Consider the following 19,523-nt stretch of genomic DNA (forward strand, 5'->3'; position numbering starts at 1 on the left):
ACCAAAATTATAACAGATTCGAAATGACATTGGAGGGTTTTGGGAATATTTGCAAGTAGAGGTATGCTGACTTAATCTGACAGTATTGGAGTCTTTGTGGAATTTAGTGATAACAGCTTGAATCCATTTAAATCCAATGATTTTTGGCACAACATGCTGCTGTTGGTTTCTTATAAATCCTCTTTCTGCACCTTTCAAAATGTAGATCATATTTTTACTAGTCATAAGAAAAGTTTAACATCCTTCTCCTCTTTCTTCCAGATTGCTGTCAAAATGAGTGAAACACCTTCAAGTAGTTACTCAGTGAATCATCCAAACTCATCTGAGAGTGAACAGAGTTTATCCACACGCCATTTCAATGTTACTGAACCTGTTGTGGCAAAACGGATTTGTTTCTATAAAAGTGGAGATCCCCAGTTTAATGGAATCAAAATGGTAGTTAATAGCAGGTCTTACAAGACATTTGATGCCTTGCTGGATAGTTTATCCAAACGGGTCCCGTTACCTTTTGGAGTTAGGAATATTAGTACACCAAGAGGGAGACACAGCATCACCAGTCTGGAGGATCTTGAAGATGGAAAATCCTATATTTGTTCCCATCAGAGGAAAATGAAGCCCATCAACCTGGAACAGGCCAGCAAAAAGCCACTGCCCTGGCAGATCAGCAGGCCTGTCAGCGCTCGTTGTCGAGCTGTGCAATTAGCAAGGCAGAATGAAGATGGGTTTGGCCATCGAGAAAGTAGGATAACAACTCCCAAAAAGATGCTTGTTTTCAAAAATGGAGATGTAAGACTTAGGCGCACCATAGTTTTGGGAAAGAAAAACACACAAACATTTGAGGCCTTTCTGGATTATATGAGTGAGTTAATGCAATATCCAGTTGCGAAAATCTATACCACTGATGGCAGAAAGGTGAGAATATCGATGTGTACTGCCTTTTTAAAAAATAATTTCTCCTAGATGATTTTAAATTAAATAAAAATTGTATCTTTTATAAGCTTGTAACATGGTCCTGATGTATGATCTGATGTTCTAAATTTCATCTGTCTACTTTCTATGCTTTTTCCCCCTTCAGAAGGACTACTAGCTTGGAGGAAATATACTGGAATCTTGGGAACAGAGAGCAGCTAGTGAGGACACATTTCATTTTAAGCAAAATAAAAACCCCACTTTTATTTCTCTTACTCAGGCCTCTTTCAGGCTTGCTTCTAATTCTATACTTTTACCCATTTACTAAAAAACTTCCTGTAGTCTTAATGTTGTTTATCTGGGATTTTTATGTCTTAGAACATGACAAATAGCATCTAATGGCCACACATATTTTTAGCATTGCACAAGTACAGAGTGATTTGCCATTAATGACTTGGAACTCTCTCACCTGATTGCCTATTATAGTTTTCAAACCATGGACCAGGTTCTGTACCTCTAAACTCAGATGGTGCAGCACTAATAATCCAGATTTTAATCTTACATAGTATTTTTATAATTTTAACTCAGTGTTTTTTCTGTCTGTTGTTTAACCACAGAAGAACACTGATGGTTACTCTTAACAGGTATCTAGAAAGAGAATTCCATGCAGAACTCCAAGATCTCAAGGGAAATCTTCTGTTAGCGCTCTACTTATTGAAATTGTGTATTGGGTTGGGAAACTGACCATATTACCTACTAGTTAGTGAAGTGAAGTTTGTAAGCATTATCTTGCAATATATTTTTGGAACATTCAAAACTGTCAGACAAGGCTTCGGAGCACCTTGATCCAATCAGATCTGCTTTGAGTAGAGGGTTAGACTACATGACCTTCGGAGGTCTTTTCCAAAGTATAACGCTCTGTGATTGTGTCCTATTCCTTTGTGGAAGTATGAGTCAACTGCTTGTGCTGTATTCTGAATTTTTCCTCCAAGTATGTCTTCATATGTATACCTACCTCCAAATGCATATTCATATTTCATGGCTATGAACAGTCACTGTGCAACGATGAAACAAAATTACATGTACAAACACTTAAATTTTAAGAAAATTTTCATCTGGATCCAAGTTCCTTCTTGAAGTAATTATCCAATATATTTATATAACAAGATATATCCTCACAGAAATAGGAATTGCCTTATAGGAATTGAAAAATTAATTCCGTTTTGTGATACATATTTAATAGTCTGCTGCAAATGAATGTAGAGGCTAAGAAGTGAAGATATTAAAGCTTGAAAGGGATAAACCTCTTACATTATTTTTTGGTGGTTACTAAGGTAGAGAATTTAATGTTACTTTTTTTTCCAGGTTCCTAATCTTCAGGCCCTGATATTGTGCTCTGGAGCTGTAGTTGCAGCAGGGAGAGAGCCTTTTAAACCAAGCAATTATGAATCTCTTGAGTATTTGCGGCCAGCTAAATTGCTTGGAATTGGAAATCGTGTGTACCCAAAAGCAAATGCCAAGTCAGAAAGTGAAAAGAGTAAGTTCTTTGAATTCATTAGTATTTTATTAATTTGTTTATCTCTCTCAGCTTAAGACATAAACAGTAACAATCTTACTAGGATCAAGGATGTTCAGAAAGGCCAGTTGAAACTGTTTATATCTGCTGTGACTCCTCTATAAGCTTATGAAAGATCAAAGTGTTCATTTTCTTTTTAAAATGCAAGTTTCTGCTAAGTACTCAGCTAGTACAGAATATTTTGTTTCCAACAGATTTACTTAGAACACGGATGCAAACCTATGAGTATATTTTATTTTAATTCATTTGGTTTCCATTGTTACTAATTTTTTGATGTCAGAATTAATAACAACAATGCTAAAAAAACCCTTAGACTACTTCAGGCTGTGACTGAATTGATTGGGCAAAACTTTTGTTCAGTTTTCAGAACTTAACAAGTGCAGGTTTCTCTTGTCTCATGCTCCACATAAATAAGAAAACTAGTACAGCATCCATCTACTCAAAAATGCATCCTGTTTTTGAAGCTGCTTTTGCCTAAACAGAGTGTTGTCCATTCCTACATCCTCATGGCTGTTCTATATATTTTTTGAATAAGTTTGGGAAAAGATACACAAATATGTACTTTCCCTTTGATTACTCACAGAGTTGTGCCACTGATAAGGTCAGGAAGAGGGTGAAGTGGCCAGTGGATGATCAAGAACATGAGGAGCTCTTGGAGAGAAGCTAGGCTAGATGAATAGCCTGAAGTTGAGAGAAATGAAATCCTGTAGTACCAGAGCTTTAAGTCCTGTGGGAATTCTTGACATTACAGCATCCTGTAGGGCTGAGGTACTGTCTACAGGAACTTGATTAATCAAGAGGTGCTCTGTACTCTTGCTACAGCTTCATGCTGTAGTGCAGAACCCAGGGAACACTGTAATTTTTGCTGTACTGGGACTTTCCACGGTAACCCTGACAGTGTAATGGAGTACATTAATATATAAGACATTTGATTTCCATTTGCTTGAGGGAGTTCCATTTACGTTCCTTGCACTTTATTATCTCCCCACCAAGCTATTAATTTTAGTTTTTTTCAGCCTTCATGAACTTTGATTTGCACAGCTTGAGACCTGTTTGCACAGCATAACTAATGAGTCAAGAGAGAATGAGTAAAAACATTTTGAGAATGAAAGTTCTGCAGAAACAAAAATCCTAGCCAGATTTTGCTTTGAGACAGAATGAGCCTTGCAACTGTAGAAAACCTGAGTTGCTGAATCTGATTATCTCCCATTTCTAATTCTTAGTTAACAGCAATTACAGAATGAGGGAGGAAAAACCAACCCTCTTTTTGTCTTTAATCTGAGAATTTCAAAAATATCAGGTGTAGGACATATCACTGATGATATAAAAGCAAGGAAAATGAAATTTCAGGATTTTTGTTTCAATTCCATTTCCTGAGACAGAGAAGCAGAAGTTCTGGTCTGTATTAGAGGAATTAGTGCAAATGTTTGTTTCTTACTCAGTTCATGGTAAAGCATATGCTTGAGAAACTTGCAAGGCAGTTTGCCTGAAGTTATAAGCATATCTCTATAATGGTAATATATTACTGTAAAAGTCTTGGTGAGACCACTTAAACAAACAAACAAAAAAAAGCTTAAATTCAAGAAATGTAGATAAGTTAATATTACATGTGTTAAAACTCTTTTTGCAAGTGAAACCTGTCTATTAAATGGTGGATCATATATATTTAGATATCAGTGGCAGTTTTGCAAACCTTTGTGTGGGTTTACCCGCACTGTTTCCCTTGCACATGCAGAAGATCTTGGAAGACAGCAAAACTTTATTCTTATCTCATGTTCTTTTAGCTCTCATCTCTTCAGCAGCAACTGTGAGAGAGAAATGAGATAAAATTTTTTAAAAGACCCAAGTTATTGCAGAGTTATCAAAACATATTGTGGGAATATACATTGTGTATGCTAACACATTTTGGGCCACATTCAAAATTCATTGAAGTCTAGAAGTATTCTCATTGGCTTTGCTGAGTTTTGCACCATTATCTACAGTACAGATACCTACCTGTGTTTCAGAATATCATGATTTAAGTTCGGATTTTACAAGGAGTTCAAGAACTTCAATGTTTACTTCCTTATAGAGGGCCAGTCGAGAGGACATGATATGAGCCATTTCCTCACGTGTCAGTGACAGTAATGTCATGTGTCAGTGACATTACAAAGAGTAGTTACTCATGTACAATAGATTGTTAGATTAAGCCCAAGGAGATATATGTTCACCTTGACTGACACATTTTAGTATTAACTGTAAGAACTAATAGAAAATGATATATTAATGATCACTAAAGCATGAAGAGGAAGTAAAGCTGGAAGCTTGCAGCCCAAACAAGTGAGGGCGTAGGAATCCATTGAAAAGCTCAAGGCAATCTCAGCTCTCAATTAAGTATAAAATGAGATCATCTAGTACTTTTTTAGGCTTTGGAGCTTCAAATAAGACTATGGTTCTGGCCTTAGAAAGAACTTATTTTAAAATGAGATTAAGTGGACAAGTATTTAAATGCTTAATTCTTTATTAAGACTTTCTTATATTTCTCTCTCCAAAAACTTAGATGAACAGCAAGATTAACCATGGGTTTTTTCCATACTTTCTATTGCAAAATAAATAAAAAAATAAAGTCTGTAAGATTAACACACTTCATTAACATCTTTAATACTAATTTTTCTTCTTTTTTCTTTTATCTTCCTTTGTTGCCTGTTTGCTGTCCCATCATCTGGATCCTTATCCATGGTATTTGTCTGCTCTACTTTCTACCTACTGAATCTGTGTTCCTTCAATGTAATTATTGGTAGTGAGAGCTGAAATGGACTCTAGCTCAAGATCTCAGATATTCTCAGTTTCTTCTGATAAAGGATCCAGCAATGATAACAACTCAAATGATAACAACTCAGATTCTTCATATGCTCTTGACAGTCATAATGGGATAGAAGGAAATCGGTCAGTTATTGGTGAAGACTTATCTGTGGCACAGTATCAAGATGACATTGAGAAATCTGTTCACGTTAATCAAGATGGCAGTATCACAGTGGAAATGAAAGTTCGATTCAAAATTAAGGAGGAAGAAACCATTAAGTGGACAACCACTGTAAGTCGTGCTGGCCTTTCTGATGACAAAAATATCTCCATTTGCGAATCTTCTGCAATGAATGTGGAAGACTGCTCATCCAATGTAAAGGCATCAGACTGTATAAACCCAAAAGATGCTCCATTTTTGAAGAGCTACAATAAAGAAGAGGAAGACTTGTTACAGCAATCCAATGAGGAAGTGTCAGACAAAGAATCAGAGTCGGATTTGAAAACTGCTGATTGTAATGTCTCTGAGAAGAGCAATTCTGCAGATTTAGATGTAGGCAATGTACCTGAGGAAGATATCAGGCCTCGCTTTTATAGGCCTCCCACCCCTGGGCCAAGGCGTGTTAGACAAAAGAAAGCAGTAGTTGAAAGTGTCACCTTGGTATCTGAGAAAGAGGTTCAAGAGAAGACAATAGGACAGTTTTCCTACAGTGAGGAAATAGAGAATGGAGAAAAGACATCTGAGTATTGCATGGTAGCTCACTCAAGCAGAAAAAAATCAAGTGTCAGCAATCCAAAGCTTAATGAGGTGAGTGACGATGGTTTATTAAAGCTTTCTTCAGAAAACATAAAAGAAGAAATGCTTTTTAAAGTAAGCCACAAAAGTAGTGAGTTAGTAGAAACCACAAATAGGAAGACATTAGAAGTGCCTGATGAGAATGAATTGGTACAGAATATATTGGAGAAATCAGCTGTGGGACAAGGTGCATATAGTAGTTTGGTATCAACCTCCAAAGCTAACAGCAATGGTTTCATACCATCATCAAAAACTTATCAGACAGCCAGGCCAGGCACAGCAGATCACATCCATAAGTCATGTGATATTAAACAAATAAAAAGATCAGTGAGTTCTTTCATTACATATTCAGAATTATGTCAGTCAAAAGAAGAAATAAAATGCCAAGCTGCTGATTTAATAACTATTTCTCAAGATTCAGTGCATTCAGCCTGTGGTGGACATAGCCAGATGAAGATGATGGCACCTCCATATAGTAAGGCCCCTACTGAGAAAGTAAATCCAACAACTGGATTCTTTCCTACTGTTTCTGAAAGTGAGAATCAAATCAGTGCCAGGACTGAATCTGTAATGAAAACACTCATTGAAAACAGCCAATCTACATCATCCCTCACCAAAAAGAAGAAGAAGAAAAGAAAATCATCTAGCTTTCTAGAGCAAGGTACATATGAATATCAAAAGCATCAGGACATTTCAGGGATAATTAAAAGTGAAGGATTGCATATCACACAGGAGTCCACAATAGAGGCTATGGATAAATATTCTGAAATGCCTCAGAAAGAAGGAACTGAATATTTTATAAAAAACAATGATGGTTTGGCCAATTCTCAAAAAAGCATGTGTCCTGAAGATGAGTCCTATCCCCAGGACTCAGTGGAACAAAATGGATTATCATCATCTAATAAAAAAAAAAGAAGTAATAACAAGAAGTTGGCCAAGGTAAAATTGAACTCAGGGAAAAAAAGTAGTATAATTTCATCTGCAAAGAGTGAAGATGGTCTAATGACAGCTGATTCAAACAATGAATCTGAGCTCAGTCAGGATACACTTAGTATTGAGAAAGAAGGCACACATCTTATAAGCGGTTCTTTTGAACAGACACCTCACTCACCAGTGACTTCAAAGCCATTGTCAGAAGTGCCAAAGAATCTTAGCTTTGAAAAAGAAAAGAATAATTTGGAACATTTGTCATCAAAGAAAGAGAAAAAGCAAAAGGCAATGAAGAAAAATCGAAGTAAAGGTGTAGATAAGAGAAATATGTCAGAGAGTGCCATTACACTAGAAGCTCTAAGCCAGGAGGGTTTTCAAGGGGAGGTTGTTGGACATTTGCGTGAAAACTATGTCCAAACTTGGCTGAAAAACTCATTATCAAATTCTGTCTTACCCCCAATAAAGAAAAAAGAAGGGACTGTAGAGAATAGCAATGCCCATTCTTCTGCTAAAGAAAATACTGATGCTTCTGTAGAAAAAGAAGCTAGATTTATCACAAATAATGTGCATGTAACTGGAGAAAAACATCTACTTGAAGATAATCTAACAAAAAAACCATTAAAGCCTATTGGTAAATTGAGAATTTCAGAAGACTCAGCCAAGGATTCAGATGAAAGACAAACTGGCTCTTGGATTCATTGTAATACCTCTATAGTAGAAGAAGCCAAATATTCACTAAAGTCAGAATTTCATCAGGATGGTAAGCTACATTTGTTCCATGAAGCACATGACAATGATAAAAAGATGGCAGAAGTTGACATTCAAATTACCAACCTATGTCACAGAAAAAAATCTGAAGTTGCTGTACAAGCTGATTGCACAATTGTCAGTGAGAAAATTGGAACTGATGTTCAGAATAATTGCATGTCTAGCATGTTGCTGCATGAACTACAATCAACTTTGCTTGGTCTGCAGAAAGAACATAGTGGATGTATAGGAAAAGCTTGCAGCTTTTCAGATTTTTCTCCTTCAGCTTTTGGGTCTTCCTCCAATGCTCTCCTAGCCTGGCTACTTTTACTGAATCTGAGAGAGCGTTTGACTGGGACAATCACAGATGATATGCAAAAAAATGCCTGTAGCTGTTCTGAAATATTTACACAGCTAAAATGTCTGAAACAAACTGCAGCTATAGAACAAGCTGATGAGCTGAAGGCTGTCTTCTCACATCTCCAACAATCAACAGAAAATAAGTTATTACACTTTAAGAAGGAACTTGAAAAGCAGGACTCCACTCATGAGAATATGACCATATCTGAAATTCCTAATGGTATACATTTGAATGAGCATGAAGAATCAGTTGACCCCTGTATTGCAATGGACAATGTCAATTCTGAAGAAACTCTAAAATTAACTGGGGAATCAGAAAGCTGTTTTGATATAGAGAAGGATCTTTGTAAAGAAACAGAGACTTTAGACATGATTGCTCCCAAAACACAACTAGATGGTCAATCTGCCAATACTAATTCAAATACCTGTAGCCTTCCATCAGCTATAGAGACACCAGAAAGAAATGAAGAAATGCCTGATAGCCTATATGAAAAAACTCAAGATACATCATTCATTAATGAAGAGTCAGAATCTTCAGTAGAACCTAATTCCACAGTTCATAGTGTAACTTCTAATGATAACAATTTTATTTTAGATCAGGATACTTCTGAGTTAGAAGGTGAAAAAGAAATTGTGCATGTTACTGCTGATAAAAGTGAAGATGAGGATGTTGATCCAAAGTCAGCAGATACTGACAAAACCCCAAAAAACCAACTTACACTAGATGCTGAAACCTCTGTAGAATATAATAATGAGGATTATTCTGTACAGGATGACAAGGAAGATGCAGAAATATCTGAGCAAACCTCTGAGAGGCTATCTACAGTCTCTCCCTTGTCGTTTCGCTATGAATCAAAGCAAATTACAGAATGCGACATGACCGAAGGAGAACAGAAATTGCAAGTAGAAGAAGTGGAGAATAAAATGTGTTCTGACACTTCTCCATTAAAAAAATGCTTAAAAAGTCCTGCTACTTCAGACTGGTCAGATTATAGACCAGATACTGAAGAGAGTGATTATAACTTTAGAGCATCCAGTGACTTGACCAATGAAAGTGGGGAGGAAGCACTTGAAAAACATTATAATACTGGCTATGTAAAGAGAACTATTGAACGACTCTATGGCAAGACAGAAGCTTCATTTAAACCTGACTTTCATAAAGGATTTCCTTACATGTCAAAAGTATTTCAAATGGATACTGAAGGATTCCACTCTGCAGTGGGGGAAAAAATAATTTATTTTTCTCAAGAACCTATGTCTTGTTCTGCAGAGAAACTGTCACATTCTTCACTACCATCACAAGAATATCCAGTAAATGTAAACAAAGATGACAGTATATCAAGAAGAGGAAATACTCCTTTACCAACATCACAATCTACTCCTAACAGAGAAGAGACAAGTTATCCTAATGACTGTTTCGGAGAATCTCCAAATCAACATTGTCAACCTAGCATTCAGGCTAGCGAAGATGAAGGAATATTGATAGATAAAGGTAAATGGCTTCTGAAAGAAAATCATTTGATAAGAAGATCACCACCTGAACGTATTGGAATGTATGGTAATCTAGATACAACATCAGTTGAAACTAACAGTGATGAAGCTCCTTACTATCACTTTGGCAATCTGGATCAATACCCCGCCCTCGATGAGATCCCTTCTTCAGAACTTGAAGACATGGTAAAACCCCCTGAAAATTTTTGCAGCTACTTCAATATGCCTCATAATAGTGATTCAGACCCCTTTCAGGATGAGTTAAATACAAAAGGCAAACGTAGTCGCAATGGTAAGATCCTTCCTGTAGCAACCAAAGAAAAGACTGATCCATCAGCCATGGTAGGTTCTGCTTCCACACAGGCTGACACCAATTTTCCAGCTTTTTCATCTGTAGAATTTAGATTGCCTGATAACAAGGTGCATCCATTGGAAAAGCCTCTAAATGCTGTACCCATACAGTCTCAGCCAACTAATGTTAGTAATGTTGATAGAAGTGCTCTTCATGAAGAAGATTCTCTGGATAGACTCCATGCTATATGTGGCCAACATTGTCCAATACTGATGGTGACAGTAATACCAGTTAATGAGGAACAGAGAGGCTATGCCTACCAAAAGGCATCTGATATTGAGAACCAGCTGGGTCTGTATTTGTTGGCCAAAAAGAGCGAACATTTGGAATGGTCAGGCCAAGACCTGACAGACAAAAATAATTATGTGACTTTGAAGAGTAACTCTATCAGTAAGATAGCCAATAATATCTTTAATAGGTTTTATGCTGATAACACCTTAGATTTTATTAGTAACTTTGGAATACTTGCATCCTCAACTTTGAAAGACACAAATAATTTAGGAGAGTTACATATTACCAAGGATAGGAATGTAAACCCCATGGACGCCAGAAATTGTCAAAATAATGTATCCAAACATACACCCAGTGATCTTGTCACAGGCACAAATACTGAGCTACCCAATGGGAAGACAAAAATATGTGAAACCTTAAGAATAAATTTAATTTATATAGTTGGAGAAAAATTTTCTCCCATGTTGGCAGATCCAGCAGAAACCTGTCATTCTGAAACATTTCTGAAGTGTGACACTTCTTTAAATAGCATTGAACACAAAACCTCTGAAAATATGAAAAACAAAAATGCCTTTCCTACAGAAGAGGAAGAAAACAAAGAAGAAGAAATGTGCTTTTGTACACTGAACAGTGGAAACAATAAAGATGAGAAAGACTTCTAATAAAGATCTTGGAATTTCCATTATGTTAGATTAGTGAAAACATCTTCAGAAAAAAAAAATCACATAATAAACTGCTGAATGGCACAAGCAATAAAACTCCCAGTGTGAATAACTTGATAAAAATGAGTCACAATTGTATATCACTGCTGAAATACAAATATTGATACATTTTTATGGGAACCACCATACAAAGAAAGTTGTTCTTCTAAGGCAATGATTTCTTGGTTAGAAAACAGTTTTTCCCTGAAATATCTGTTAAAAGGTAGTTATATACCAATCATCTAATTTTAGGAAAATGACGGCTGCTTGTTTTAACAGAGAACTGAAATTTGAAATACCTGCCCAAGTTTTAATATAAGATTTCTATATTCCATGACATTTGAGAAGGAGCTTGAAAACTGTCTTTCAGTAGAAATACTTTTCCCAGAATGAAATCAACTGGTACGTTTAATTTGAAATGAAAAGTAGGAAATACTATTCAAATGCTGCAATATAATAACAAGTAGGAAACAGAAGTCATTTTAATTTTATATAGATGTACATTATCAAATTGGTGTTTGAGAATTAAAGGCCAGCTGCAGAACACATATGTGAGTAAAGAGATTTTTCCACGTAGGATCATCCAGACACCAAATAAAGTTGGCCTCTTTAACCCAGAGGACACTACAAAAGGGGCATATTTAGGAACTGAGAATAGAGGCTGTTTGTTAATGGACTTCCTGACTGCTCTTGCCATATTTCCTTCTGAGGCAGCACTACTTACTCTTAAAATTGTTCTACATACACTACAAGTTTTTTTGTGTGTTCTTATGTAACCTCTGTACTTTAAAGATTGTCTATGTGTTTTGGTGTTGTTTTGGGTTTCTTTTTGTGTTTTCTTTTTTTTTTGTAAATATATTTTATTTTGAGAATCCAAGGCATATGCAATATGTTCTAGGTTCTTTCAATCTGTTATTAGAGTTATTTTGGATACCTGTTTACAGCATTTTTTTAATACTGCATGCACGTAGTAATCACTTATATGGTTTACAATTTTCAGTAAGCGATGTAACACATGAAATTGGAAAATATTTAATATATATTGTGGTTAGGTAGTGTTTCAGTTTTTGATTAAATTTTAATTCCTAATACTGCATAGTACCTTGCTTCAATGTCAATGAAGTCAGAGATATACCTGACAAAAGAAGGTGCAACTTTTCAGGGAGAGGATGAGAATTTTGCCATTCTGTACTCTTGAAGACTGTATCTAGAATAACTAGCATGTACATGCTGTGATAAGCCCTGGGTCATGATCCTTTGATTATCCAGATTGGGGACCTAATAAGAGTCCGACGCAAATTCCTCTTGGCCCAGAGGCTTTGATTGTGCCCGTGTGGGACAGAAGGCACGTGGAGGGGAAGTAGAAGTTGGACGTGAAGCAAAAGGGGTTTGTAGCACAAGTAGGAAACCTAGAAGCACTCTTCAGTTTTTAAAAGTCCAGTGGCTGATATATTTCCCCCTAACTAGCAGTTATGCTTCTGTTGTTTGAAGAGGTGTATTCCATGTAATAAACTAATGTTATAACTCTAAAGCAAAGTGTATTGTCTGATATTTTTCACACCAAATAGCTGTGTGTTATTTCCTATGCTGGTCTTGTTTCTGATGTTCTTCTGTCCATCTCCACTTTTGGTGTCCTCCTTCACATGTTTTAGAACTGCTCCAAGTGAAGATTCTTAATGGTATTTTTCCATCCCTTTACATGTCGATACAGAAATAAAACCTGTGTTTGGAAAATGCAACTCAGAATTACTAGAATCCATCTAAATGTCATGTAGCATTCTGTGCTGTAAATAATGTCTAAATGTTAGGCAAATCAACAGCTATATTTGTCTCCGTCACTCACAGTCTTTCTGTTGGGTTCACAGCACTCTGTGCTGCATTCATAGAACCTCAGTGTTTTCAGATCAAGGCTCAGGAACCTTTAATCAGATGCTTATTACTGAGTTACTGAAGGTTACTGAGCAAACCAAGCACTTGAAACATGAGATGTGAGGTACTCCCTTAGGTGAAAATTAGCAGAGACCACAGCAAGTGGTGAAATGAATATTAACTGAAAGACTCGGTTCTAATTTCTGTATGTTAACTCAAAGAGAAGGAATAAAATGGTCACCTTAGAGCAGGACAAAAGATTGACAATGAGATGAACCATAGTGTCATACAGTTTATATATTCATCAATTGTACAGGGAAGATCACAGAATTGTGGAATCATTTAGGTTAGAAAAGACCTCTGAGTCCAACCATTAACCCAGCATTACAAAGTCCACCATTAAACCACGTCCCCAGGTGTCATATCTACACATCTTTTAAATACCTCCTGGGATGGTGACTCAACTGCTTCCCTGGACAGCCTCTTCCAATGCTTGACAAACCTTTCAGTGAAGAAATTTTTCCTGACATCCAATCTGAAATCCAATCTAAACCCTCCCTGGTGCAACTTGAAGCAAAGATAGAGTATATTAGGTGTCTGAGATGTCCAGGTAAAATAAAATTGTTTTCATAGTTAAGACTGGAGAAGGCTGGAGAGAGAACCTCAGAATGCTAGAGCAACATACTGATTGACAGAGGCAAAAGAACCATGAGGAGTAATATGAGCTACTTTAATAGGATAGAAAAGAATTCAGTGAGCATTCAAGGGATTTATAGAGAGTATGCCATACATCTGAAAGGAATTCAGTATATGTCTTGCCATTATTAAAAATGAAACAGTCAACATAACATACAGATCACAGTCCCAGGAACTCTCAGGTTATCTAGTTTAGCTGCTTGCTAGAAGGAAATGATACAATTAGGTAAGTAATTCCATTTGATTACTAAATCTAATTTAAAATCTTTTTCTCTGTAGTCATTACAGCTTCCACCAGATAGATGTTCTAGAGCTTGAGTCCCACTTCTGATGTCTGTCTTGAATGTTTTCTAGTTTCCATCCTCAGCCTACTCATGGTTGGTTTATATACATGTGTCCCAAAGCCATCACTGTAACTTACTTAAGTCTTTTTCCTCCTTGGTATCTATCAACAAAATCAGACATTTTCTCGACTTTTTCTCCTACATAAATATTTTCTCCATTTCCTCTAATCATCATGCTTGTAGTCTCTGAAATGCATAAGTCATATTTCTCTTAATTCTAAGGATGTCAGAGGTAAAGAAGACCATTAAATTGTTAAATGTATCACTATTAAACAAGTAACTTGATTTTTATAGTACTAGTGATATCAAATACCATTAATCTAATTGCAATGTTAATCCACTGTAAGAGCTATGGGGAATATTTAATACAATTTCCTTACCTTATGTCACGGATTAACCCCAGTCAGAACTAAGCCCCACTCAGTTTCTTGGTTACTTCCCCACCAGTGGGATTGGGGAGGGTAAAAGAGAAAAAACTCATGGGTTGAGATAAAGACAGTTTAAGAGATAAAGCAAAAGGTGCACACACAAGCAAAGCAAAACAAGGAATTCAATCATCAACTGATTTCAGCTGTGGGAAAAGCAGATTACAACAATTTTTGAGGAGGCTCACACTGCTCTGTTGATAGAAAATGTGTTTCTGTCTGTTACTTCTCTTCCTTAGATCTCACAGTTGTTATTTTTAACTTATACTTTCAGTTTAATATGTTCCAGCTATGAAAAATCTGGAATTGATCAAGTTTAACTTGTTGATAAGAGTATTCCTCAGTGATATCATTTCCCTTAATTCCATGCCTTTGGTACTTATCTTCCACTGAATGAATGGTTGGGGTTGGAAGGTGCCTTAAGATCCATTTAGTTCTAACCCCCCTGCCACGGTCAGGGACACCTTCCGCTTAGACCAGCTAACTCAGAGCTCCACCCAACCAGGCCTTGAGCACTTCCAGAGATGACGCATCCACAACTTCTCTGGGCAACCTGTTCCAGTGCCTCACCACCCTCACAGTGAAGATTTTTTTTCCCTAATATCTAATCTAAACCTGTTTTCTTTCAGTTTAAAGCCATTCTCCCTTTTCCTGTCACTGCATGCTCTTATATATAGTTCCTCTCCATCTTTCCTGTAGGTTACCTGCAGTAACTGGAAGGCCACCTCGAAGCCTTCTCTTTTCCAAGCTGAATAAACCTCATTCTCAGCCTTTTTTCCTAGGAGAGGTGCTTCATCCCTCTCATCAGCTTCTTGGCCCCCTCTGGATTTTCTCCAACAGATCAAAGTCCTTCCTGTGCTGGTAAAATTTCAGTGGATTCCAAACAGGCTGTTACATCTGTGTGGCCGATCACACCTTCGCAGAGACACAGATCCATTCTTAAACAGTTCTTTTTCAGCAGACCTAATTTGTTTTTAGAGTCCCTAATGTTTGAAGTGATGAGTGCCAAGGCTGTCATTGCACAGCACTGCATTGAGCAGAGCTGATATATCCTAAGTAAAGAGAACCCCAAATTTAATACAATTTAATACAATATTTCAAAAATGCATTTGAAAGGTGATCTAGATTCATTCAAATTTGACTTGGTCATATAGGACATTTAGAGTAAAAGATATGAATGCAACCTGACATTTCTTGACATGCCCAAGATAGTAAACTCAACATTTGCCTGCTGTAATTCTGTGAAACACATATTTCTGTGTTCATTGACATGATATTATTCAGAATTTTGGTTACTGAAATGCATTTTATTTAAGAATATGGAGTTTAAGTAATTCAGTGAGTCTTTTTATCTTTTGATAGCTAGGAAATGGAATGTGTCAGTCCTGACCAGTGATGTGCCATCTGCAGGAACAAGCTCAGAGGTTTATATTACATTGTATGGGGATCATGGCAGTTCGGGTCCTATTTGGCTTGATGGAGAGAAGGGAAAATTATTTCAGAGAGGCAATGAAGACATCTTCACAGTAAGTAATATATATTCATTGTGTTGCCCTCTTGCTTCCTGCCAGATTGCATGACATTTCAAGCTCTATGTGATGAAAAGGCAGCTTTTTTGTACATTACACGTATTTAGAAATGAGAAACAGGACTTAAATGTAGAGCTAAATTTAGCATCCTTTCCCACTCACCTATCCAAGCTTATTTGATTCAACACGTTTTTTGTCTATTGAGGAAGAACTACTGTTTAATTTGCATTGTGCCCAAGAAAATACCAAGAAATATACAGCAATGGGTTTGGTTTGCCAATTTTTAATGTTGTGGGGTATGCCCAGCTCCCACCCTGGAGGGACGTCTGCTGAGATAAGGAGAGTGCTTAACCTCCCAGCAGGACTCCCTGGAAAGGCAGCTACTTTCAGTAGCAAGAAGACAAACCCAGAATCCTTCGGGAGACCCTATGCAGATCCTTTGTAGCCCATTGGCCTTTACCCTCTGACACCCACCCCCTGTATCCCTATAAAGCCAGCCCCCTGCCCCTGCGAGGGCAGAGATGTTTGTCCCTGGCCTCCTTTCATTGAGTGCAGACTAATAAAGCTGCCTCGTGTGGAACCAGCCACATGAGCCTCTCGTCTCTCTCTGGTCTGGCCTGGAGGCTGCCCTGCAGAGCTGAGCTGGAATCACGAGCTGACAATCACTAAAGAGCTGACAGCCTCTGCACAGGCCCTCCTGCCAGCAGCTGAGGGAGGACACCAGGCCCCGGGAAGACAATTCCTTTTGGGACCATCTCTTCAGACCGGTCACAGCTTCCTCGGTCAGAGCTACTGACCTCACACCAGCTGCATTAATGGGACTACAATATTAAAAATTAAATGAAGAAGTGAAGAACTAGGATATGGGGTAAAATTTTAACTTTGTTAAATACCTGCTGCTTTATTGAAATAGTGGCAAATTTTATACCTGTGGTAAATCTGTCAGAAATTGCTTCTGCTTCCAGTTACACAAAACAAATTCTTCCTCCTTCAGTCTTGTAATGTGGTGATTTAGGTGAGCCAGAATAGGTCTTTTATCACTATCTGCATAGCTTCAGTGTTTGTATAGGATTGTCAAGGGTTGTCTACGGGTGTCTGCTGTAGGGCCATATGACAAACTGGTGCTTCCATCATTAGTATTCAGCATAGCAACTTCCCTTCTGAGAAAAGGTGTTTGATGGCAGCATTGATGCAGAGCTCACCTTTTCCAAAATAGCCCTGTAGATGTTTGGGATGCAGGAAGTGCAGTTCTTATCCCTTTTCAGCCTATGGAGTTTCTCAAAAATTCCAGCACCAGTGATGCAGAATGCCATTCTCCATCTGTGATATCAAAACCTTTCAGATTGAAAGGAGTGGATAAAAAAAGTAAGGTGGTCCTAACAGATGAAAAGACCCTCTTCACCACTGATGTTGTTGGCTGTTTCCTGTTGCCATTATTGCAATTAATTTCATCTACAATGACTTTTAAATACAAAATATGGAGGACAGTCCCATTGTTTGGGATCTAGGGTTCCCCTGTTAGGCAAGTATCCATAGCACTGAATACAGTTAAGGAGAACCTACTCTGAAATTTATAAAAAGAGAAAAGACTTTGAGTGCATTGTATGTGCACATAACTGTGCTCTGTCCTCACTGCTCTGTCTCTTTATTGTTTATAACAGAGTTCAGGGAAATTCATGATACAGGGAACTCAGTTCACACCCCTCTATACAATGTCAATGAAAACATGAAAATTAATTCTATGGAAAACAACAGAAGGACAGAAAATCAAGCCTACATTTTTACAAAATAAATTATACAGCGAGAAGGGAAGACACTGATGGTGTACTTCCAGCTCCTTGAAGATAAGCTTTCTATTTCTATACTTAAGTTCATACTAGTTGTTTCAATAACCTTCACACAAAGTTATTCCCTCAGCGCCCTGTTATCTGTACTGGACATATTCATCCAGCCTGCCCAAGAGCTAATTTTTCAAATACAGCTTTTTAACTTGATTTAATTGAAATGATTTTAAAAAAGAAGCATCAAAGCTGAACACAATAGTTTCCAAAAAATTGTAAGGCATACACTCCTGGAGGGGTAGGGAGAAACTCAGAGGTGTGTGGGAGACAAAAGTAATTTTGGAGCACATCACTGGTATAGATGCTAAGATGAGATGAGTTTTAAGGTCAAGACACTTTTGCTTTTTAGTCATACATACGGTCTGTATTCGTCTCCCACTGAGGTAAATATTCAGTGGGGAATTACTACAGCAGCATCCTGAAGCTATTTAAATGGAATTGGTAGGCCAATGGGATTTTTTGAGGGTTGTCCTTTAGAAGACCCAAATGTCTAAGGATTATCTGAAGTAAAATAAGTTGGAAAGGCTTGTTTAAATACCAGAATATTTAATTCCTCTAATCAAAAGTCTCACCTTACTGTTACTAAATTAATTTCTATTGCATGTCTTTTCTTTTTAATAACTGTTCTTTGTTTCAATAGTTGTGTTTCTTTTACAGATCAATACTAGAAACATAAGACATCTCTACAAAATATGTAAAGGACATACAAATGCAGGAAGCTCCCCTGCCTAGCACTGTGAAGAGGTAAAAGCAGCGAGAAAGAATTTTATCTGCCCAAAAGCTGTCACTGTGACAGTGGATTCAAAATATGAGTAAGAAAAAAATCCCTGGGATGATATTAGCCTCATCAAATGCTTTCACCTTCATTTAAGGGATTACTTATGAAGGAATGGTTTTGTGTGGAATTAAAGCAGCTTATGATGTCTGGATTGGCTGTTAGCAATTTAATACATCATGGTGCTTTAAAAATGTGTGGCTGGGCAGCAAGGCAGACTTGTGTCAGACTTAGTGCTATAGTCTTAGTCTTCTACAGTCTTTGTATGCTACAAAGTGCCTAGAGATTGTTTAAACCCACAAAGTCATTGAACTCAGTCTAGCCAAGTTCTCCCCAAATCTGTGGCTGATGCTGATGCACAGCACCAGACCTGCACTGAAAATGTTTCTAGTTCTGTGTCTCTGATAGAAAAAGTCAATAAGAGGTTCTTTTCCCTCTTTATGTGAAAAATATCTTGATGCAGGTTAAGCAAATATAATAAAGCAAAGAAAATGAGCTAGTTCCATTTCAAGATTTGGTTGGGAAGCATAGTATATAGGTTTCTGGACTGGAAATTAAAAGATCTGAATTTTATCTTTAATGTCTGATGTGACATACTATGTGTGCCAATTATATGCTATGCATGCCTGAAACCCTTCCATCTTTGTGCCAGAGTTCCTCATCTTTCTGTTAAGAGACTGCAGTTTATGAAGAGCTTTAGAAGCTGCTGGCAAACTCAATGTTAAAATTGTATTTCATGGTATATATAGATCTATCTAATGCAAAGTGCCCACTAAAGTCAAATATTCATTGATCAGTGCTCAAACTCTGTGACTGTTTGATGTTTGTTTTTATCTGGGACTGTGAATCAGAAGGAAATGTTAACTGAAGTTTAGGCAAGATCCTGTGAGTTCATACCTCTAGCCAGTTCATGTCTACACTGAAATACTACATGGTAGTAGTAAGAGGTTTCATGATAGAATTATAGGGATTATACCTCTTTCAATTCAGGTGATGATTGCCTGGTTATAAATCCTAGGTATTAATTTTCCAGCTGTACTGAATTTTGGGGACAGACATTTAAATGGAGGGACTGAGGAAGTCTGACAAAAAAATAAAAGGAAAGAGAAAAGTGAAAAGTTGTTATTCTCCTTCTTTCCACCTAGGATATATTAATTGAAATCAACAGTG

At 37.2% G+C, this 19,523-nt stretch overlaps 1 protein-coding gene across 1 annotated transcript in view; it reads left to right on the forward strand.

The window, feature by feature from the left end:
* Window positions 1–273: 273 nt before the first annotated feature.
* RP1 (RP1 axonemal microtubule associated) overlaps window positions 274–19,523 on the forward strand; it is an 82,815-nt gene continuing 63,565 nt past the window's right edge. The window contains exons 1-3 of the mRNA XM_069004990.1: window positions 274–912; window positions 2,275–2,446; window positions 5,266–10,332. Of these exons, the coding sequence (XP_068861091.1) occupies window positions 274–912; window positions 2,275–2,446; window positions 5,266–10,332 (5,878 nt within the window). The remainder of the gene's footprint in view (window positions 913–2,274; window positions 2,447–5,265; window positions 10,333–19,523) is intronic.

Source organism: Aphelocoma coerulescens, chromosome 2 (assembly GCF_041296385.1).
Source record: "Aphelocoma coerulescens isolate FSJ_1873_10779 chromosome 2, UR_Acoe_1.0, whole genome shotgun sequence".
Classification (NCBI taxonomy): domain Eukaryota; kingdom Metazoa; phylum Chordata; class Aves; order Passeriformes; family Corvidae; genus Aphelocoma; species Aphelocoma coerulescens.